This window comes from Pongo abelii, chromosome 16, assembly GCF_028885655.2.
Source record: "Pongo abelii isolate AG06213 chromosome 16, NHGRI_mPonAbe1-v2.0_pri, whole genome shotgun sequence".
Taxonomy (NCBI): Eukaryota; Metazoa; Chordata; class Mammalia; order Primates; family Hominidae; genus Pongo; species Pongo abelii.
This window is the reverse complement of record NC_072001.2, coordinates 23518949-23542230: the sequence shown is the minus strand read 5'-3', so window position 1 is coordinate 23542230 and position 23282 is coordinate 23518949. Positions and strand designations below refer to the sequence as shown.

The following is a 23282-nucleotide window of genomic DNA, read 5'->3' as shown; positions in this document are numbered from 1 at the left end:
ATGATTTTGTTTTTAAATCCTATTTCTTTCATGGATTCTGCCAGTTTCTATTGCACTTTCTGGCTATCTCTTCCCCATGCTCTTGCGTTTCACTTCATGGTCTCTTTATGTTTTATTACACCCTTACAATTTATGTTGGAATGTATAAATGTTCATATTTTTCATCTGTTTTGTAGCAACACGTTTCTAGTGATTACAAGAGTTGATATATTACACCCTTACAATTTATGTTGGAATGTATAAATGTTCATTCCTTTTTTCATCTGTTTTGTAGCAACACGTTTCTAGTGATTACAAGAGTTGATATATTCCTTTTTATCTTTATTCTTATTTTTATGTGAATGCCGAGAAAATTCCTTTAGTATTTCTCATATGTGAAAGTTGAATCTATAGGACAAAGGAAAGGGGTTGTAGAATGTGCCCCAGCCTGCTAGCTCAAGGGCCCTCTCACCATTTGCTACAGTGACAGACTGCTGCCTCATTTTGGGGACATTATGGAGCCACTGCTCCTTCTTCGTAAGAGCACAAATGATTACCAGGTAGTCGTTACTGTCTTCTTTCCTCGATACTCATACATAACTTATAGCACATATGGAAGCAACCTTCTAAATACCCATGTTTTACCTTTAACATGTTCTTTGTGTGTAGCTGCCCATTTGTTTTGTGCTAACTGACTGCCCCTATTACCTTCAGTTGTAACAACCCACTTAAGGTAGAAATGAAGGACACTCATCTCCATGTGTTTTCAGAATTTAAATGAAAAAATAGAAAGGGGCTGATGTCACTTCCCAGTTTAACGTAGGGGTTTTATTTATTTATGTACACTCAATCAAACTATGACTATTACAAATGGTTTTACCACTACAATAAAGATAGTTAATTCATAACTCAATAAAAATGAAGAGTGAAAGATTAAAAACGGAAAGCAACAATTCTAAACTATAAAATCTACTTCAAAAAGCTACATACAGCAAAGCTCAATAAATAAATTGTGAGAAAAGAAAATAATATGGGATAAGTTTTATGGTTTAGGAGATACCTTCCTATAAGCCAAAAACCTAAAAAAAAAAAAAAATGCTAAAGGTATAGCTTGCTATAGTACGTGGTAGGAGAAATTAACATGGATAAAATCAATAACACTCACATTATGTGATAGTCTATAGCCAAAGAATAATAGAAAGCAAGTGAAATGCTTAGCATAGCCATTTAGTCTACTAAATTAGGTTTGTGAAAATGGGAATGCCAAATGCCTTAAGGCTTACTGCAGGTGCAAAAGCAAAACATCAGAGGTCAACCTAAGAGTATTTTTAATATAAAATTAATGTACCTGCATTGTAAGCATTATTTTTTTTGTATGGTAGAAAGGAAAAAAATTCATGTATTATTCTACTATAAATGCGTATTCTTTGCTCTACTAAATTTGCATGTCATTGTCAGCCTTTCACTTTGTCTTCAGCTAACAGGAACCTCTTGGGTTCATCCTTTGGAGAACCTGATATCATGGAAAATGGACTGAACTAGGAGAACAGGCTTTGTTTAGACCACATGCTGAGGTCTAGTGGCTTCAATTAAAAATATATAAATGCAGCCGGGCACAGTGGCTCATGCCTGTAACTCCAGCACTTTGGGATTCTGAGGCGGGCAGATCATGAGGTCAGGAGTTCAAGACCAGCCTGACCAACATGATGAAACCCCATCTCTACTAAAAATACAAAAATTAGCTAGGCATGGTGGCACGTGCCTGTAATCCCAGCTACTCAGGAGGCTGATGCAGGAGAATCGCTTGAACCCTGGAGGCGGAAGCTGTAGGGAGCCAAGATCGTGCCATTGTACTCTAGCCTGGGACTACAGATCGAGACTCCGTCTCAAAAAAAAATTATGTGTATATATATATATATATATATATGCTTAATCTCTAAGCTTTGGAAGGAACAGCCTATCTACAGAAAAATTTAAAACTTGGTCATGGCAGGTACAGAGTTGGGCCCCATTAATTTTGTTGATGTTGGGGTCAGCAGATTCTGTAAATTTTCACTATACCTCTCATATGATCTGCCGCCATACCATTCATACTCTAAATTTATTTCTCCTCACAACAGTAAATTACTAAAACTGCCAAGCTTTTTTTTCACAAATTAACATCTTTAGCATGCTCTTCCTTCAGCCCGCAATGAAATCCTCTACTCCCCTCCCTCCTCCTCCCTCCCTTACTCCCGCTAATGACATTTGTGTTTTGGTTTCCACACCAAATGATCTACCTTCAGTAAGCATCCCACAACTCCACAGGGAACTTTAGTTTCTCTACCTTCTGTGCTGTCGAAGCACTTGGCTCAGAATGAGAGATCTGTCTGCATTTCAGATCTACAAATTACTCATTGCGTTACCTTGGACATATCCCTAATATTTTTGAGCCTCAGTTTCTCATCTTTAAAATTAGAATAAAGATACCAAACTCCTGGGGTTTTGTGAGAGTAAAATGAGACGATGTGTATAAGAGACTCAGTGCAGTGTCAGTATCTATCTACCATGTGCTATGCACTCTGCGTTTTCTTTTTCTTTTTTTTTTTTTTTATTTTTGAGACGGAGTCTTGCTTTCTCACCCAGGCTGGAGTGCAGAGGGCAGTGGCATGATCTCGGCTCACTGCAACCTCTGCCTCCTGGGTTCAAGAGATTCTCCTGCCTCAGCCTGCGAGTAGCTGGGATTACAGGCCCACACAACCATGCCTGGCTAATTTTTGTATTTTTAGTAAACACAGCGTTTCGCCATATTGGTCAGGCTGGTCTTGAACTCCTGACCTCAGGTGATCCACTCACCTCGGCCTCCGAAAGTGCTAGGATTACAGGCGTGAGCCACTGTGCCCGGGCCAACCCATAGTCTTTTGGTCTTCTCTCAGCATCCAGTGAAAATGCACTTTATTTTTCAGATTCCTCTGGAGAATTAAAAAGTCTCTTTTACGGCTGGACACGGCGACTCACACCTGTAATCCCAGCACTTTGGGAGGCTAAGGCAGGCAGATCACAAGGTCAAGAGATCGAGACCATCCTGGCCAGGGCCAACATGGTGAAACCCTGTCTCTACTAAAAATACAAAAATTAGTAGGGTGTAGTGACACACGCCTGTTGTCCCAGCTACGTGGGAGGCTGAGGCAGGAGAATTGCTTGAACCCAGGAGACGGAGGTTGCAGTGAGCCAAGATTGAGCCACTGCACTTGCCCTGGTGAAAGAGCAAGACTCTGTCTCAAAAAAAAAAAAAAAAAAAAAGTCTCTTTTGCATGGAATTGCCATACTCTCTGCTCTTGGTCTTCTTTTCCATGTACTCATTCTTCAAGCATTTATTTTCTCATTGCCTGATCAAGATCATTGCAATGACCAAAAAATTTTCAAATGCTATGATTTTTGTGATATTCTTTTAGCAAGTTAATCACGATGTTGCATTCTTGAGTGTGCGAGTGTGGAGGAAAGTCAGGATGCATCTTTAAGACAAGATGATGGGTCACGGCAGTGCCACACCACTCACGGCCACACGAGGAGAGCTGAAGGGGTAGTCACCAACGAAGATGCCTGACCCAGAAGCTGGCTGCCAGGGAGCCAAAGGCCAGGTCATTCCACAGGTGGCCAATGCCCGGGGGTGGCCCTCCACCGCCCAAACTTATTATCATTATTATTATTTTGAAACGGAATCTGGCTCTGTCTCCCAGGCTGGAGTGCAGTAGCACGATCTCGGCTCACTGCAACCTCCGCCTCCGGGGTTCAAGCGATTCTCCTGCCTCGGCCTCCCGAGTAGCTGGGACCACAGGCACGTGCCACCTTACCTGGCTAATTTTATTTTTTGAATAGACAGGGTCTTGTCATGTTGCCCAGGCTGGTCTTGAACTCCCGGGCTCAAGCGATCCTCCCACTTCAGCCTCCCAAAGTGCTAAGACTACAGGTGTGAGCCACCACACCTGGCCAAGTTCTACTTTTCTAATATTTAAAATATGAAATAGGCCGGGCACGGTGGCTCACACCTGTAATCCCAGAACTTTGGGAGGCTGAGGCGGGCAGATCACCAGAGGTCAGGAGTTCGTGACCAGCCTGGCCAACATGATGAAACTTCGTCACTACTGAAAATACAAAAATTAGCCGGGTGTGGTGGCAGATGCCTGTAATCCCAGCTACTCAGAAGGCTGAGGCACCTAAACCCGGGAGGTGGAGGTTGCAATGAGCAGATATCAGGCCACTGCACTCCAGTCTCGGCGAGGCAGTGAGACTCTGTCTCAAAAAAAAAAAAAAAATAGATGGTGTCAGTGATTTCTATTACACGAGGTCTGGAAACACTCTGCACCTGATTGCTCCACTTTTAGTGGTGCTAAGTTCAAATAATTCAGGTGGTGAGAAACTGACTCCCGTAGGAGCGCGGGTGTGCGTGCGTGCGGCGGAAATCCCGCCTTCCGGCGCCTGCCTTTGCCCCTGGCCGCAGCCGGTGAGCTCCAAGTAGGAAGATAAACCGGATTGCAGGAGCGGGAGAGTCCGGAGGAGCGGCGAAGGGCTCCCCTTCCCCATTGGCTGCGCCCACGGAGCCGCCTTGCGATTGGCCATAAGCGCGGGTAGCGGGGGTCGCGAGAGGCGTCAGGATCCCTGGCGCCCCTGAGCCAGCGGCTGCTGGGAGGCTGTGTCCGCAAGCCAGCGGGGCGAGGCGGCCGGGCCCTGCGCGTCAGGTCCTGGCCTGGGGCACCGGGGCTGCCAGCGTCGGAGGAGGTGTGGGCGCGGGGTTGGCGGGCGGGCGGGCGAACTAGGGGCCTGCGCGGACCGCCCGCGGGGCAGCCTCGGGTCTCTCTCCATCTCTAAGCGGTGGTGGCTGTGGGTTTTTCTGCAGGTGATCCTTTTTAGTAATTTGTTTCACGCAGGCGCCCTGCTGTGGGGTAAAGCGGCAGATTCATGCTGCTGTCGTTTGTCGTTCAAACAGTGGGCTTCCTGGCCAGGCGCCGTGGCTCAAGCCTGTAGTCCCAGCACTTTGGGAGGCCGAGGCGGGCGGATCACGAGGTTGGGAGATCCAGATCATCCTGGCTAACATGGTGAAACCCTATCTGTACTAAAAATAGAAAAAATTAGCTGGCGTGGTGGCGGGCGCCTGTAGTCCCAGCTACTCGGGAGGCTGAGGCAGGAGAATGGTGTGAACCCGGGAGGCGGAGTTTGCAGTGAGCTGAGATGGTGCCACTGCACTCAGGCCTGGGTTACAGAGGGAGACTCCATCTCAAAACAAAACAAAAAACGATGGGCTTCCTGTCATGTGTGTGTGTACCTTTTGGATTTGAGGGCAGGGGGATGACATTGTGATTTGGCCTCCTGAGAAACCAGGCACACCCTGCCTACCTTGGAAGGAGGCTTTCCCTTCCCCACTTCCCTCTCCCTCCATCTCTTCCCTCTTTCCCTCTCTCCCCTTCATTCCCCTCCCCGAGCTCTTCTTTCCCATCTTTCTGTTCTCTGTCTTTTTTTTTTTCTGCATTAAACCTTTCGGGAGTGTCTTTGTAAACTATTAAAAAGCGTCAGGTCTTCAACATGTATGTTTACTTGCAGGCCTGAGAACTGGGAGGAAGCTGGAGAAAAGAATACCCTCTGAATCTTTGTGTTTGGCTGCCCAGGCTCGCCTTGACACCGAATGGTTGAAAACATATACAGGTGGGGTTTGACATGTCTTTTTCTTGGTGTATTTCTGCTTCCATGTTTATATTTCTCATGTAAGTCTTTTTTTTAGGGTATGTAAGGGGAAGTCAGTTGTATCTTGCTATATTAGAGGAGCAGGTTTGTTTCCTATGACTTAAAATGTAACAGTCTTTATGGCTGTTTTTGTAGATTGTGCACGGCTGCCTTTTAATTAGTTTCTTGCAAGTGCACGAAACTTGAGATTTATTAATAGGCAAAATTTTTTTCCTATTTATTATTACTGGTTAAGAAATCTGCCACACTCCTAACCATATCATGGTGACTGTTGTTTGTTATTGATAGTTTTTGAGCTGTTTAGTTAACTGTGGAGGGGAAAATTGGAGAAGTTGCAGTAATTACGGCCGCTAGAAACTCACTCATTTTATGAGGTTTTGTGTTTGTGTTTCTGGAGAGACAAGAGTTAGTTCAGTTGAGCTGTTTGTTTTGTATTTGTAACCAATACAAGGTCTAAGGACAATTGTGTTGAAACTGAGGTCATGATGCTGGGATCTTAAGGGCTGAAGTTTCCAAATAAATGGTATATATAGAATTCTCTCTGACTTGAAATTTTCCCTTTCTGGACCTCTGGATGCTGAGGCTAAGAGTGTCCATATGACAGTGCCTTCCATGACAGGAGTCAGCAACCCTTTTTTCTTTTTTTTCACATATGCGTAATTCATTGTGTATATTTTAAAAAGTTTTAACCTCTTCTTCCTAGCCCTCCAGTATTTGTTAATAAATTAAAACATTTCCAAAAGTGTTTTTTGTGAAGCAATAATTCTAAAAGATGCTCTAAGAAAAGCTAAATACATGGAAAAATCCAAAGTATATGTTTTATTTATTACATTTGATGAATTTTCGGTTTGTTTTTTCCTCTCGAGAGGGAGTCTTGCTCTGTCGCTCAGGCTGGAGTGCAGTGGCCTGATCTTGGCTTACTGCAACCTCCGCCTCCTGGGTTCAAGCAGTTCTCTGTCTTAGCCTCCTGAATAGCTAGGATTACAGGTGCCCTCCACCACGCCCAGCTAATTTTTGTGTTTTTAGTAGAGACAGAGTTTCACCATATTGGCCAGGCTGGTCTTGAACTCCTGACCTCATGATCCGCCTGCCACGGCCTCCCAAAGTGTTGGGATTACAGGCGTGAGCCTCCGCACCCGGCCCACATTTGATGAATATTTTTGTTCTTTAAAATTGTGGTTAGAAAGCAGAGCATAATTGTTCTTTATGTAGATCACAACTGATTGGGGTTTTTAGGGAGATTTTTTGGCATTCAGTAAATGTTTTTATTTTCCATTATTAAGACTATGAATATTTTATTTTATTTTCTGAGACAGGGTCTTGCTCTGTTTCCCAGGCTGGAGTACAGTGGCATGATCTTGGCTCACTGCAGCCTCTGCCTCCCAGGTTCAAGCAGTTCTCCTGCCTCAGCCTCTCGAGCTGCTGGAATTACAGGTGGTTGCCACCACGCTGGGCCAATTTTTGTATTTTTAGTAGAGTTGGAGTTTCACCATGTCGGCCAAGCTGGTCTGAAACTCCTGACCTCAATTGATCCGCCCGCCTTGGCCTCCCAGCGTGCTGGGATTGTAGGTGTGAGCCACTGCACCTGGCGCATTTTCACTTTTCATTAGCTGCTTTTTCCCCCCATTTATTTCCTACCTTTCTGTGTATGATTTCTGAATTAAATGTATTTCATGTCTTAAACTTCTGAATTGTTTGTTCTCTCATTTTCCATGTTGTTAAGGAAAATAAGAGGCTAAGTGAGACGTATTAAATTTGCATGTAGTTTGTCAGATCAGGATAAATGCTAATCTGTTGCAGAACGGGACTCTGCTCTTGCTTCACCCAGGATGCGTTTCCTAGTTCCTTCCTAGAGTGGGGCCATACCCTACTCCAGCCCTCCAGACCCAGCTCGCTGCTCTGACATGATTCCACCAGACTGTATTCCAGCTGTCCTACCTAGACCTAGATATTTTCTTTGTTTTTTGTTTTGTTTTGTTTTGAGATGACGTTTCACTTGGTGGTCCAGGCTGGAGTGCAGTGGCGTGATCTCAGCTCACTGCAACCTCCGCCTTCCAGGTTTAAGCGATTCTCCTGCCTCAGGCTCCCAGGTAGCTGGGATTACAGGCGCGTGCCACCACACCTGGCTAATTTTTGCATTTTTAGTAGAGACGGGGTTTACCATGTTGGCCAGGCTCGTCTCGAAATCCTGACCTTGTGATCTGCTCACCCCAGCCTCCCGAAGTGCTGGGATTACAGGTGTGAGCCACCACACCCAGCCAACTTTTTTTTTTTTATTAAAAAACTTATATGAAATTTATTTTATTGTGGTATGTAGTTCAGTAAATTTTGACTTCTATAGATTCATGTAACCCCCATCATCATCAGGATGGAGAATTTTCATCACCCCAAAAGCTCCCTTGTGCTTCTCCTTTTTATCACATGTTCCCTGGCCTCGTACCCTGGCAACCACTGATCTGTTCTCCATCAGTATAGGGTATTCTTTTTGAGAATGTCATGTGAGTGGAACCATATTTTCAGTAATGTTTTGAAACCATCTTCATTTACTCCTAGTTAGATGTTTGAGATTTATACTTGTTCTGTGTATTAATAGTTCTTTTTATTGCTGAATGGTATTTCATTTGGAATACCATTTCATTTGGCTAACACATCGTCCATGGGAAGATGTGATTGGCTTGTTTGAATAACTCTGGGCCGGCAGGGATGAGCAGGCTGGGGTCGGGTCTCTGCGATAAGGAGAGTTGTTTGGCTTTGGGATCTTATCCGTGGGAGCAGAGCTCGGGGGAGACCTTGTGGTTAGGCCATTTGAGGCTTTCTTGATTTTACCGACGTCAAGGCAGCACATAATATTTAGCCTTAATTTCAGGCCACAAAAGACATTCTTCTATATCTACTTTCTGTGGCACTTTTGAAACGGTTTTGTCCTTAGTGTTTGGCGGTTGATTATGATGTGCCTCGTCATGGCTTCCTTTGGATTTATCATGTCTGGGCTTTGCACAGATTCTTCAATCTGCCTAGGTTTGTGTCATTCGCTGAACTTAGGAAGTTTTCAGCCATTAGTTCTTTAGATATTGTTTTCAGCATTGTACCTTTTGTCTCCTGTTATTAACCTGCGGTGTCTGTCCTAATTCTAGGTAGTTAGTTTCAGAATTGAATTGCACTGTGGGACACACAGCTGGGTGTTGCAGAGAACTGGAGAATTGCTTGGTGCAAAAGTCCATACATTTGGTGTCAGAAGTGTTGTAAACAGAGGAACTGTTTCCTTCGAGATTTTTAGATAGTCATTATTTGTAATCTGGATGGGACATTGTCTTTCACTGATTGAGATACATTTTTCTAATTATGTTGTTTAGACATTTAGTCACAGCCTTCTGTGATGGAAGGTGTTTACACTTCAAGGGTAAGGTTAGTTCTCTCTTCTCTTTGCTTACTATGTAAGGAGTTTTATGACAGTTGTTTTTGACTGAAACTTTACATTGTCAGTGGCCTAAAGTCATTTTTCTCAGCTTTTCCTTTGTGTCCCAGTGCTCTTGAATTATGCTATCAGTGACAGTGACAGTGCATAGCAGTGCTTCCCAGTTGGCAGTGGAGTAGGGCCTTGTAAAGAGTTAAAAGATTTTTGAATTGTACTCCTTTTCTACACCCTCCCTTTTCCCACGGATACACAAGCACTGGGACTCACTGGATAAAAGCAATTGGTGTGAAATTGAAGTAGGTAAATATCAAAGACTAAGTTTCTCAGTTGTGAAATCTACTAGGAAGTTAATGAAATATGATTTTGGAAGACAGGCTTTAAATAATTTGATATATTGGTTTCTTTTCTTTTTTTTTTTCAGATGGAGTCTTGCTCTTTTGCCCAGGCTGGAGTGCAGTGGTGCCATCTCGGCTCACTGCAAGCTCTGCCTCCCGGGTTCATGCCATTGTCCTGCCTCAGCCTCCCGAGTAGCTGGAACTATAGGTATCCACCATCATACCTGGCCAATTTTTTGTATTTTTAGTAGGGATGGGGTTTCACCGTGTTAGCCAAGATGGTGTCCATCTTCTGACCTTCTGATCCACCCGCCTCGGCCTCTTAGAGTGCTGGGATTACAGGCATAAGCCACCACTCCCGGCCAATTTATTGGTTTGTTTATGAAAATTATACTGGATCTGTTAGAGGTATGATTGATGTATTTTATTTTTAAGTTGTCAAACATACAGTTAATGATGTTGTAACTTCGGGGAGGGACATTTGCAGAGACTGACTAATGGTATGGCATTCTGAAAAGCAGTTACAGATTAAAAAAATTTTAATTCTGCAGATGATAGTGTCGAACCAAGTGGAACAAAGAAAGAAGATCTGGATGACAAAGAGAAAAAAGATGAAACTCCTGCACCTGTATATAGGGCCAAGTCAATTCTGGAGAGCTGGGTATGGAGTAAGCAACCAGGTAATCTTTGATCAGAGATAGAAATTAGTGTAGACATTTTGCCTCCAGATCCTCAGGTGGTTTTAGAAATTGGCTCTCTAATTCTGTAGGAGGAGGTAGATACTGGCATAGTCTTACACGTCATTGAAACTGGAAAAGATAGCTAGATATTCTCCTACTCATGTTTTGGATAATGAGATAAATTATTTTATGCTTCACACACTTGGAGTATGTCATCTACTGTAATAGCATCCGAATGAATAAATACATTTCTGTGAGTTAATTGTATACTTTAAAAATCTCTGAAAAATTTGAGTAGCAAGTCTCAGAAACTTGATTCTAAATATTAAAAATATATCCTTCCTTGGGAGGGAGCATGTAGTAAATGTGTTAGTGTGATTGTAAGCATGCTGTCTTTCTGGAGGTCGCTTTGTTCCTGCATCCACTGTTTTCATTTCAGGGATGTTCATGGAATGCCAGCCACCAAAGGGCCAGGAAGCATCCCCCTGCAGGACCAGAACTTGGCCCTGGCCGTCCTGCTGGAGCTGGCTGTGCAGAGAGGCACGTTGAGGTGAGGGCTGCCGCAGACTGGGAATGCTTCGGGGAAGCACCTCTGTGTCCAAATACCTGTTGCATTGTGTGCATTTCACTAAATCGTGTGTGACCGCAGCAGATGTGGTGCTCTGTAACCAGAGAACCATGTCCCAGAGCTCGCTCTCTCTTTACCTTTTTTTCACTTCCTTTTTTATGCTCAGTTTTCTAGCCTGGGAACTGTTCTTTTTTTTTTCTTTCAGTTTTCCTCATTTAATTATTTTTATTCCATGAGTTTAAGATCCTAGAACTTCCATGTAAACATGCTCTTTGAGCTTCTTAACTGGTCTTTCCTATCAGCAGAAGGCAATGACTTGTGCTAAAATCTTGGTGTCAATTCAGTGATTTAATTACCATGGCTTTACTTTCATTTCCTTTCATATCCCAAGTATTGCTTCACTTCTATCTAGCTGTTTGCTTTTATTTTTGATCAACCATGAAAAAAAAAAGTTAACCTGTTTTTACTAAGAATAAATATGTTTTCTCCTTTAGCCAAATGTTGTCTGCCATCCTGTTGTTGCTTCAGCTGTGGGACAGCGGGGCACAGGAGACTGACAATGAGCGTTCTGCCCAGGGCACCAGCGCCCTGCTTTTGCCCTTGCTGCAAAGGTTCCAGAGCATCATTTGCAGGAAGGATACACCCCACTCCGAGGGCAACAAGCATGTGAGTGTCATGATGGAACTTTGTGTTTAGGTGGCACTCGAGTCTAGTTATTTTTAAAGCAAGACCAGCGTGCGTGTCCACGGCAGTGTTTTTCTCTGGCGTGTGTGTGTTTGGTGGTAACAGCAGCGAGTCAGATGAGACAGGTTGGGAAGCCACTTGTTTGTGGAGAAGACTCAGATCAGTGAGCACCGACTCCCTTGTCAGCACAGAACCAAGCTTGAAACACGCACTTTTAAATCAATACCAGAAAAGAACAATGAAAATAGTGACTTGCTTTGTTGGCCCTTCCTATGTACTGGGCTCTGTGCAGGGTGTGTCACCTGAGCTGTCACTCTGTTTAGTACCAGCTCCCCCCTTAACAGGTGTGGACGCCGAGCTGGGGGAGGAGCAGGCATGTGGGGCCCTGGGCGTAAACCTCCAGGACTGCTGGTCTTTACAGGTCAAGTACAAGTTGGATTTTGTGTCTTTTTGGGAAAGTCTTAGGCATTTCAATATCATGCCTTGTTTTAATTTTTCTATTATTTGGTAGTCTTTAACCTAATGATAATAGGGCTCTTCTGCCTTTAGAAGAATTAGAACTATGATTTAATTTGCAAATGAAAGTAGGTATTCTCCAGAGTGGGCAACGTTTAGATTAAAATAAAGGTTTTGGTTTTAGATTTCAAGGCCAGCTTGAGATGCTGTGCTGGGTTCCCACAGAGGTGCTTCTGCCTTTCTCCAGGGGTCCTAGGCCTGTAGGGTGGTTTGCTCATGTTAGTAATCTGTGTGGATTCAACTTACCTGTGGTATCATAAATGTATACATGCACAGTCAATGTTGTGTACATGTATACCGCAAATTTAGACATTTACACAGTTTATGTGCTGCACAAATACATAGCTGTATAGTATAACTGTATCATCAGCATTTCATTTGATGGGTCAAATGAGTCAATACCAAAATATAAAGAGTGGGTAAAGGCTCACTGTGTTACTTTAATTTTTCCCACCATTTCTGAATGTTTGTTTACTTTTCCCTTCTAGCTTTTGTCTGGCCCTCTGAGCCCCAGTGAGAGTTTCCTGAGGTACCTCACCCTTCCACAAGACAACGAGCTTGCCATTGATCTGCAACAAATGGCAGTTGTTGTCTTGGCCCATCTAGACCATCTGGCTACACCCTGTAGATGCCTCCGCCATGTAGCTCTCCAACATCTCATAAGGTGTGTGTGCAAGAACCGTGTTCTCCATGTGTTTTGTAGCTAGTACCACTTGTAGGCTCTCATCCTGGGCCTGTGTGGAGACTTGCTTTTTCTGGTATTGGTAGCGGGAGCTGGCCTGTGGTTTTTAAATGTGTTTGCAGTTGAAGGTGTTATCCGTGTTGAGAGTGAATGATGAGCAAGCTGAGGCACACAGGCCTGGGGACCCAACCTGGGGGCCCAGGTTCCAGGTTCAGTTGGCACAGCCCCAGAGAGCTCCCCTTTATGCACAGCCCCAGGCCCTCCCACCTTCTGCAGGGGGTTCCACAGCCTTCTTTATACTCTGAATGCAGGCTGTCTTAGTATGTAATGCTGGTTATAGTAGTGACAGTATAATTATATATTATATCTGTTATGTAATAGTAATGGTAATAGTAGTGATTTGCATGTGTGGAGCACCTGTAGGGTGCAGGCCCGCTGAGGACCCCATGCACGCTGTTGTATCTCATTATGTCAATGAGAAAACTGCCTCTGCTAATGGTAGTGAACTTTGCCAGTGTAGAACAGTAATCCTAGTTTTGAATGCAGATTTTGCTAACATTTTATTTCTAGTATGAAGAGCATTTATTTTGTTTTACAGTCATTAAAAAAAAAAGGAATACAGTCACATGGTTCAAAAATCAAACCTAGGTAGAGACACACTGTCGCTTCCCCGCCCACGCCTTCCAGCCATTTCTCACCTGCTGCCTCTGACTTTTCAGTCTCCTCTGTAACCTCCTTGTTCTCTGGAATGAGTACGCTAGTGGTAGCATGTTGCATTACTTGTGCTGCTTGTTTTTTTTAACTAACCATATATACTGGAGTACTTTATCAGAGTGTCGCTCTTAGTTTTTATAAAGCAGCTTAGTCTTCAGTGTGTGGATGTGTCTTTTATGTATCTTTCTTTAGTGAGTCTCTTATTGGTGGACACTTGGGCTTATTGCCACAATGTTGCTATACAAATAGTGCTGAGGGTCGGGTGTGGTGGCTCACGCCTGTAATCCCAGCACTTTGGGAGGCCAAGGTGGGTGGATCACCTGAGGTTGGGAGTTGGAGATCAGCCTGGCCAACTTGGAGAAACCCCGTCTCTACTGAAAAATACAACAGTTAGCAGGGCATGGTGGTGCATGCCTATAATCCCAGCTACTCGGGAGGCTGAGGCGGGAGAATCCCTTGAACCTGGGAGGCAGAGGTTGCAGTGAGCCGAGATCACACCACTGCATTCCAGGCTGGGCAACAAAAGTGAAACTCCATCTCAAACAACAACAACAACAACAACAAAAATAGTTCTGCAAGGCCTGACCTGGAACACATGTCCTCCATGTGTGCACGCATGTGTGCCTGTGCACATGCACAGGTGGGGATGCATCTAGTGTGGGCTGGTTGTCACCAGATTGCTCCTGTACATCTTGATTTCTCTCACCACCAATAGGGCTGCTGGCCTCCCAGCCTTGTGTGTGGGCTTTTGGGATTTTGCCTGCTAAAGCACAAAGTGGTGACCCCGATATAGTTTGAGCATTTTAAAATATATTAGTATTTAAGGGCCATTTATACTACTTTTTAATGGGCTCTGTTGAAATGCAATGGAAATGGAAAAATAGCCTGTTCAAGTTGCTTCATTATACCTGTTAAATGCGGTAATACGGCGTGGTATGAGATGGGGTTTCACTGTGTTAGCCAGGATGGTCTCGATCTCCTGACTTCGTGATCTGCCCGCCTCGGCCTCCCAAAGTGCTGGGATTACAGGCATGAGCCACCGTGCCTGGCTGATTGGATTATTTTAAAGCATAACTCTGTCTTTAAAACATTTTAAGGCATTTTACCTCTTAAGGATTTAAAAAAAAAACTCTACAATATCATTATCCTGTCTATAAGATTAACAGTGATTCCTTAACCTAACATGCGGCCCATGTTACATTTTCCTGGACTATCTCAAAAATGCCTTTTTTAGGTGGTAATTTTGAATTACGACCTGAGCACGTTCTCTGTGTTGGCATTGCTTGACATATGCTTCTAGTCTCTTTCTCCAAACAGCATGGCTCCAGGCCCTCCTCTCCCTGTCTCTGATCATACCGTTTTCTTTTTCAAAGAAGCAGGTTGGTTATTTTGGAGAACTTCACATTTTCTGAATTTGGTTGATTGCTTTCTCTTATTCTAGACCAACATGTTCTTCTGTTAGTTCCATTAATCTGCTGGTTAGATCTAGAGGTTTGGTTGGATTTGGATTCAGTCTCGTTGGGGTGGTGTTACGTCTGGAGTCATGCTGCATGCTTTCTGTTGGCTCAGGAGGCCTGTAGTGCTCGGTGGCTCCCGCTTTAGTTCTGTGAACTAGACCAGGGAATTCATGTGCTGCGTGTCCTCTATAAAATCCCCACCAACCTTGCCCTCTGCTGTCTGGTTAGCAGGAGGTACAATCTGTACAGGAAGGACATAATCTAGGCTTGACTTCTTGAACTGCCACCTCCCTTTAACTATTTTTGGTAATATTGAGTTGGTATCCTAGCACTTGCATAGGTGACCACCACTCAGGTTTTCTTTTTTTGAGTACTTTTATGAACTAATAGACTTTTATTGATTCGGTGTTTCTTTTCTTTTTTAGCTTTTTCCCTCTAATACACACATTTAAAGGCGTAAATGCCCTCAAGCATGCATTTAGTTGTATGTCACCAATTTTGATCTGCAGTATTTTGATTATTAATTGAACACATTTTCTAATTTTCATAGTCATTTTTTCTTAGAATTTTGGGTTACTTATGAGTGTATTTTATAATTTTCAAATATGTGAATGAATATTTTTATTTTCTGTATATACAGAGTCATTTTTATTTTATTTTGAATGAATTTTTGAAAACCTATTTCTAATTTAACTGCATTGTAGTCAGCACACATGCTCTGTAACTTTATTTCTTTGAAATCTGTTGAGATTTGCTCTGTGGCCTGGCATGGCCAGATTTGATATTCATGCTGTCTAGATTTTTTTTTAAAGCATTCTATATTTAATAGAATTTGTATGTGTGGTATTAGTTTCAGAGCTAGATATGTATTTCTCCCATTTTGATTGTGGATTTGTTTATTTCTGCTTGTAGTTCTTTCACACAGTTTGTTCTTTTCATTTTACCTGTTGATTGATCGATGGACTGATTCTGGTTTCTGTATATACAGAGTCATTTTTTACAGGTCAGAACTGTAGAAATAATGAGGAGGTGACACTTATACGCAAAGCTGATTTGGAGAACCATAATAAAGATGGAGGCTTCTGGACTGTGATTGACGGGAAAGTATATGATATAAAGGACTTCCAGACACAGTCGTTAACAGGAAATAGTATTCTTGGTAAGATTACACTTCTTATTTCCTGGTTAAAAGTTACAACCTGTATCATTCTAAGCAGAGTATTTGGCTTATAAATGATTTCTTTAGTTTTGTGCCAGCCCCCGCATACTTTAATGTATCGGTGGCTTTGGTGTCTGTCTTATCAACAAATTGAGCACATTTGAAGAATTTCCTTTCATTATGCATTTTTGTTTTAATACTTGGAACTCATTTCAAGTTCTGAGTCGGCCCAGGCAACCCTGGGAGACAGTGGGAGGTCATTATACTCTGGTAACCCTCACTTTTGAGTTAAGCACCTAACTTATTTCCTACTCACTGTTTCTCCTATAGCTCTTCAGGCAAGCTGAATTGAACTCATGTTGCTTTTTCTCTTTTTGTTTCAGCTCAGTTTGCAGGGGAAGACCCAGTGGTAGCTTTGGAAGCTGCTTTGCAGTTTGAAGACACCCGGGAATCCGTTTACGCATTTTGTGTTGGCCAATATTTGGAGGTGAGGCTGTATGCCTTGAATGATGCAGAGGATGGCAGGGGATACCCTCTGTGTGTTTGTGATAGGAATATTTGGATCTAGAAGTACTGATATCTGAGTCTTTTGGGGGGCATTAGGGATAAATATAAAGATCCTTTAGAAGTTTTGTCATAAATGAATTTACATTTATTCGTGTTAAGATCTGTGATGTACTGGTCTTGAAAGATTGTTTTTTAAATGTTCAATTTGTGAGAAATATAGACAGTGTTCCACAAGAAAAGAGGTTACACTTTGGTCTTATGTAGAAATTTGGAATGGCTTATTATCTTGAGGTGTGTATTTTTTGGGAAGAACTATGTAGAAGTGTAATTCTTTACAATAGAAATATGTCCTTCCTATGTATTCACGAACACATAGAATTTATATATTGGGATTAGCTTTCCAGGTATCTGCAAGTAATAAAATGTATTAAATGCCATTAGGGCAGGGCTTAAAGCATTTTATGAAGGGGAGAATTAACTTTGCTGTAAATATCTTCTGTGACTGGAAAAGTTGAACTCTTGCTTTTTTCAGAGTTTGATTTTTGTTAGAATAAATTTCATTTCCTCTACATGTGTGGTCACAGTCCACTAATACTTGTCATCGAATACTTGTCATAGTTTTGTTGCCCAGTGGGTTATTTATGCATGTAACAATTCATTATACTTTCTGAAGCAAGGTGTACAGTCACTTTGGAAACTGATTCCTAAGGAATATTCTAGCCAAATCACGTATCTGTGCTTTAGTTTTTCTACAGTAGGGCTGTGCGGTTGCTGCCTGCTTTATTGGGCATGTGGGTTTATGTGGTATCTGCTGTTACTTGGGCACAGCAGCAAAAACTCATTACAGGATGGAGGGGCAGAACGCCCAGAGCACCCCTGGGCTCACATGGCGGTACAGTTGCAGGACAGAGCTGTCCTTTTGGTTTTATGTTTTTAATTAATTCTGTTTCCTCAGATTGATGATGAAATTTATTTTTCCAGCCTGACCAAGAAGTTGTCACCATACCAGATCTGGGAAGTCTCTCTTCACCTCTGATAGACACAGAGAGGAATCTGGGCCTGCTTCTCGGATTACATGCTTCCTATTTAGCAATGAGCGCACCGCTGTCTCCTGTCGAGATTGAATGTGCCAGTAAGAAAATCTTTGCTTTTTGCTGATTAGCAGATTATTTTTTTTGAACTGTAAGTGCCATTAAGAGTGGGAGAGGGCCGGGCACAGTGGTTCATGCCTGTAATCCCAGCACTTTGGGAGGTTGAGGCATGTGGATTGCTTGAGGTCAAGAGTTTGAGACCAGCCTGGGCAACATGGCAAAACCCCATCTCTACAATATACACAAAAATTATCCAGGCATGGTGGCACATACTTGGAGTCCCAGATACTCAGGAGGCTGAGGTAGGAGGATCGCTTGAGCCTGGGAGGTTGAGGTTGCAGTGAGTCATGATCATACCACTGCACTCCAGCCTGGGTGACAAAACAAGACTCTCTCTTTAAAAAAGTAGGAGATGGCCAGGCGGTGGCTCATGCCTGTAATCCCAGCACTTTGGGAGGCTGAGGCGGGTGGATCACCTGAGGTCAGGAGTTCGAGACCAGCCTGGCCAATGTGGTGAAACCCCATGTCTACTAAAAATGCAAAAATTAGCTGGGTGTGGTGACAGGTGCCTGTAATCCCAGTTACTCGGGAGGCTGAGGTAGGAGAATTGCTTGAACCCAGGAGACAGAGGTTGCAGTGAGCTGAGATCGCACCACTGCACTCCAGCCTGGGTGACAAGCGTGAGACTCTGTCTCAAAAAAAAAAGGAGAGGAGTATTCAACACAGTTGATGACGTTAAAAAAAAATAATAATAAGGATAGTGAGACTGAATCAGGTAGAAACAGCTGTGAGTGGCTGTTATTTGCCCTCATGGTCTGTTGCTGCAGAGGAAGCTAAAAAGTGTGCAGGAATGTCTACCCGTCTACCCTGTGGTGTTCTCACGTATTGCAGCCTCTGCCTGATGGGCTCAGCATGGCTTTTTTCTGCCTGAATGCCCAGAAATTGCACAGAATGTGGATCAGCTGTCCTCTCAGGGAACAGCATTCTACTTGAGGACTGCGTTTTTACCAGACCAGGCTCAAGTCAGTTATAGTTCAGGATGGCAGCCTTTGTAACCACCTAAAATAATAAGCTTCTTCCTGTCTCCTAAGATGGGTTTACATTTTCCTTCATGTAGTTGTGCATTTCCCATCTGTCTGTCTGTCTGTCTGTCCATTGAGCAGCTTCTGTTGAGCAGTTGCCTAGTGCCGTTACCATATGAGGTGTTCAGGATGCAGTGATGGATAGGACACGCCTCTGCTTTCTGGTGCCGTTACCGTGCGAGGTGTTCAGGATGCAGTGATGGATAGGACACGCCTCTGCTTTCTAGTGCCGTTACCATGTGAGGTGTTCAGGATGCAGTGATGGATAGGACACGCCTCTGCTTTCTGGTGCCGTTACCATGCGAGGTGTTCAGGATGCAGTGATGGATAGGACATGCCTCTGCCTTCAGCTGCTGCTTGTTGATGAGCCAGCATTCTAAGCAGGTCACGTTACAAGGTGGTGAATGGTGAAATGGAGAGGTTCATACGTGGTTCTGGGAGAAGAAAGGCTTCACATTGGCAGCAGTCCTGAAATTGTGTGAGGGAGCATTCTGGGCAGAAAACGCAGGAGTGTCAAGGGCACTGCTGAGAGGAGCAGGGCTTTCCTGCTGCTTGCGAGAGTGGGTGTGGCAGAGGTTTGCGGGGAAGGAGGATCTTGGTGTCCACACAGCCCCCTGATGGGTGGACCTTTGTGCAGTGCTGGGTGCTGGGCTGCCTGTGGTGTCCTGTGAGGTGTCTGCTTCCCTCCGTCCTCCTCAAGGCTCATTGCTTGCCAGAAGATGGGCTTTGTTTAAATTGGCAAGGAGGGCAGGGCTGGCGAGCTCCAGGGCAGAGGGTGCCATGGGCCCTGGCAGGTGGGTCCGATCCACAGGAGGCTCAGAGGCTTATCTTGGAGCAGTAAGGAGGGGCGGTCCTGTGCTTAAAGAGAGAGGGCCAGAGAGAGTCGGCATTGGATTAGTGTTTCAGGAGAATGAATGTGGTGGGTTGGGGAATGCTCCTGAGTGCTCTAAAATCTAAATGTCCAGTAAAAGAACACTAAGTGCATGCCCGCTTTGATTGCTTGGATTTGGAGCAGTATTTGATAACACAGATCCTTAATAGAGATCTGTAGTGGTGCACATACTAATTTTGTGTGTATGTGCCACTCCCTCAAGTGACCATAAGCAGTTGTAATTAACATTCGCACTGGCCGATCCCGTGCCTGGCACCATGCACAGGTCTCCTTTCCAGTCCGTCGGCCCTCCCATCTCCAGGGATCTATCCTTCATTAAAGATTGTGTGTTTGTTAAATATTTTCTCCTTTTCGTTCCTTTATAAGTGCTCTAGGAATACGTAGCTTACCCTGAGGATGTAATTCTTTGTAGAAATCCTTCAGATGTGCTGTTCCCTGCCTGGATACTCAGCGTCTAGGTCTTATTTCTCATCTTAGCTCAGTTGTTGCTTCCACAAGTCCCTTACTGACCCTCAGAATAGCGGTGGTCTGTCTTCCAGTCTCCCTGGTACCCCCATAGTCATCCATTGCACATAGTTTTGGACTTGAAATCCTGTGATTAATTGTGTCAGTGGTGCCCTTTGCTGCCTTCCTTGTTAGAATGTGCACCTCAGTCTTCACACGGTATCTGTGGAACCAGGCAGCTGCAGGCAGAGCACAGGTATCCAGTGAATGCTGGACTGGAACTACGATCCTGAGTTCTGATGCCATGCCTGAGGCGTGTGGAATCACCAGAAAGTGTGTTCACGTAGATAGAGGAATTATAAGTCAACCTGTTTAAACATCTTAGGTGGAGCTCTTTCATATGAATGATGCTGAATTTCACCTTCTAAATTGAGTGTTCAGTTGAGCATCTTTTTTTTTTTTTATAGTATTTATTTTGAGTTGTGCACTTGAGTTTCTCTTTCATGTCTGCATGTGCATTTTCTAGAATGGCTTCAGTCATCCATCTTCTCTGGAAGCCGCACACCAGCCAGATCCACTACAGCTACAAAGAGGAGAAAGATGAGGACCACTGCAGCTCCCCAGGGGCACACCTGCCAGCAAATCTCGACTCTACTCCCACAGATGGGCTCTGGGGGACCATTCCCAGGCATTTCTGCAAGCCATTGCAGACAATAACATTCAGGATCACAACATGAAGGTGAGCTAGGCCTGCCCCCACTGCCACCTCAGTGCTCTGTTTATCTGAGGACTTTGACATAGGAATACTTATGTGCTCTTTGGTTAACACAGCACAGACTTTGTTTCATGTATTATCTGGAGGGTTTTGAGGTGAGAACCTGATTGTGTTAACATGCTAGCGAGGCTTCAGAAGCATTACTGACTGCAAGTGCATCAGAAGCTGTGGCATGTTTAAGATTTGTGAAGACTCACTGGGTGGCTCTGAGGTTACCTCCAGCTGTTTCTGTTGCAGGACTTTTTGTGTCAAATAGAAAGGTACTGTAGGCAGTGCCATTTGACCACACCAATCATGTTTTCCCCCTGAGCATCCCGTGGAAGATGTCAGTCGCTTGCTGTTATGTTGCCTCTCGAAACATGAAGATTTAGGTAAGGAGCTCAATATCTGTGTACTTTAGCTACACTGCAGATCCCTCGACTAACCTGCAGTACATATTCATTCCTTCCCTGCCCTTCTTTTAAATGTCTTTTTACAGGTCATGTGGCATTATCTTTAGTTCATGCAGGTGCACTTGGTATTGAGCAAGTAAAGCACAGAACGTTGCCTAAGTCAGTGGTGGATGTTTGTAGAGTTGTCTACCAAGCAAAATGTTCGCTCATTAAGGTGATAGATTTTAATTCTTTTTATTCTGTGCTTTGCAGACAGTTGCTGAAATATTTGTTGTTAAAGTTGTCTTTTCCTGGTTAACTTTGCAGACTCATCAAGAACAGGGCCGTTCTTACAAGGAGGTCTGTGCTCCTGTCATCGAACGTTTGAGATTCCTCCTTAACGAATTGAGACCTGCTGTTTGTAATGACCTCTCTATAATGTCTAAGTTTAAATCGTTAAGTTATTTGCCCCGTTGGAGGAGGATAGCTCAGAAGATAATTCAAGAATGAAGGAAAAAGAGAGGTGAGAATGTAAAAGGACAGAAGATACTATTAAAGCATGTGCTTCACCCTGCCTCACTGGACCTGTGATTTCAGAGTGAAGTTTCTCTACTGTTGATTCCATGTGACATTTCTACCTGCTGCCATCATTTTTATGTATACTTATGATTAAATACAGAAATCTCGCTTATTTTTCCAAGCAATCAGACAATGAGGCCGATTAGGAATTGAGTGTGGTATGATTTGATTACTAGTAAATTGATGTTGAAAATGTAAATAATCTTTGCTAAATTGATGAGAACAAGGAAGTATTTTTATTTTATTAGTTATTCTGGTAATGAGATATAATGGGAACATTTAAACTTATTGCCATTCTTCTAAAGAAATGTTTTTTGTTTGGAAATATTGAGTATTCTGATACATGGAGAATTATAAAGGGAAGCTAAAAGAGTTACTGACATTTTCCTGGAAGTAGCTGTGTAAGGGTACAGAAAAGTCTTTTTGCATTAAATCCAAATTTGAATAAAAATGCTTAGAAATTATAAAATAGTTTAGAATTTAGTCACTTGTGATTATAAATAAACTACAGAAATTTCTGATTATATCCTTTTTTTATTTCTTTGAGACGGAGTCTTGCTCTGTCGCCAGGCTGGAGTGCAGTGGTGTGATCTCAGCTCACTGCAACCTCCACCTCCCAGGTTCAAAGGATTCCCCTGCCTCAGCCTTCCAAGTAGCTGGGATTACAGGCACGCGCCACCACGCCTGGCTAATTTTTGTATTTTAGTAGAAACGGGATTTCACCATGTTGGCCAAGATGGTCTTGATCTCCTGACCTCGTGATCTTCCTGCCTCGGCCTCCCAAAGTGCTGGGATTACAGGCGTGAGCCACCGTGCCTGGCCTCTGATCATATTATGACTTATACTGATTTACTCACAAACCTGCTTATTGAACAGTATTAATTACTGAGTTTCTGATGGGTGTTTTGAACAATAAGCTTATGAAAGACTAAAGTGTTTTAGAAGCCATCCTAATTTGATTGTTCCTGAACAAACCCTACACCATAACAGCCTGTCTGGATCCAATGGGTGCTCTGGATCAGGAAGTAACAGCAGTCACACTGCTGCAATTCCTTGAACCCAGGCACGCAGGAACTCAGCCCGGGCCGAGGAGACAGGCCGCCTCGGCATGAGGGAGGGAGACTCCACCATTTGCCATCTCATATCCGTGGGTTCTGAGCCCACACTGTCACTTTTAGAGTTTCTTGTGGGTTTATAGATTTATTGTGTGTTGTTTCAAGCTGGTTTTCTTTTTTTTGGAAATTAAGTAACTTGAAAAGATTAAGTGATTAATATTCCTGTTGCTGTGTCAGGGATCCCCGAGCCTTCTCTCAGGCTTGATGATTCACTAAAACGACTCAGAAGAGCTGTTATACTCACAGCTGTGTTTTTTTACCGCAGAAAGGATACAGATTAAAATTAGCAAGGGGAAGGGTGCATGGAGGGAAGTCCAGAGGAAACTAGGCACAAGCTTTGGTGTCTCTCCCCAGTGGCGTCACGTGGATGTGCTTAGCTCTCCCAGCAAGTGTGTCACATCATGTGTAAAGAAATGTTAACCAGGCCAGCGCACCTGAGCCTCGAGTCTAGAGATTTTGTTGGGGGCCAGTCACCTATGCAGGCAGTGCCCATGTGACTGACCTCAATTACTCAGACTC

General features: G+C 43.6%; 1 protein-coding gene, 1 long non-coding RNA gene and 1 pseudogene across 2 annotated transcripts in view; 2 read left to right on the top strand and 1 right to left on the bottom strand.

The window, feature by feature from the left end:
* Positions 1–2913: 2913 nt before the first annotated feature.
* Positions 2914–3473, bottom strand: LOC129050371 (COX assembly mitochondrial protein 2 homolog; annotated as a pseudogene).
* A 1158-nt stretch (positions 3474–4631) lies between these two features.
* On the top strand, positions 4632–9650 carry LOC129050391 (uncharacterized). Its single transcript, XR_008513977.1, has 3 exons — positions 4632–4737; positions 5557–5658; positions 9534–9650. It is a non-coding gene; the product is annotated as an uncharacterized LOC129050391 (long non-coding RNA).
* Positions 9651–10003: 353 nt separating this feature from the next.
* The window catches only part of LOC129050020 (E3 ubiquitin-protein ligase HERC2-like), a 32593-nt gene continuing 19314 nt past the window's right edge, over positions 10004–23282 (top strand). Inside the window, 15 exon segments of the mRNA XM_054531305.2 lie at positions 10004–10127; positions 10567–10677; positions 11190–11361; positions 12384–12559; positions 14609–14670; positions 15737–15907; positions 16291–16394; positions 17396–17546; positions 20450–20479; positions 20482–20544; positions 20547–20662; positions 20936–20995; positions 20997–21069; positions 21177–21304; positions 21397–21592. Coding sequence (XP_054387280.1) covers positions 10580–10677; positions 11190–11361; positions 12384–12559; positions 14609–14670; positions 15737–15907; positions 16291–16394; positions 17396–17546; positions 20450–20479; positions 20482–20544; positions 20547–20662; positions 20936–20995; positions 20997–21069; positions 21177–21304; positions 21397–21592 — 1600 coding nt within the window. The 5' untranslated portion in view covers positions 10004–10127; positions 10567–10579.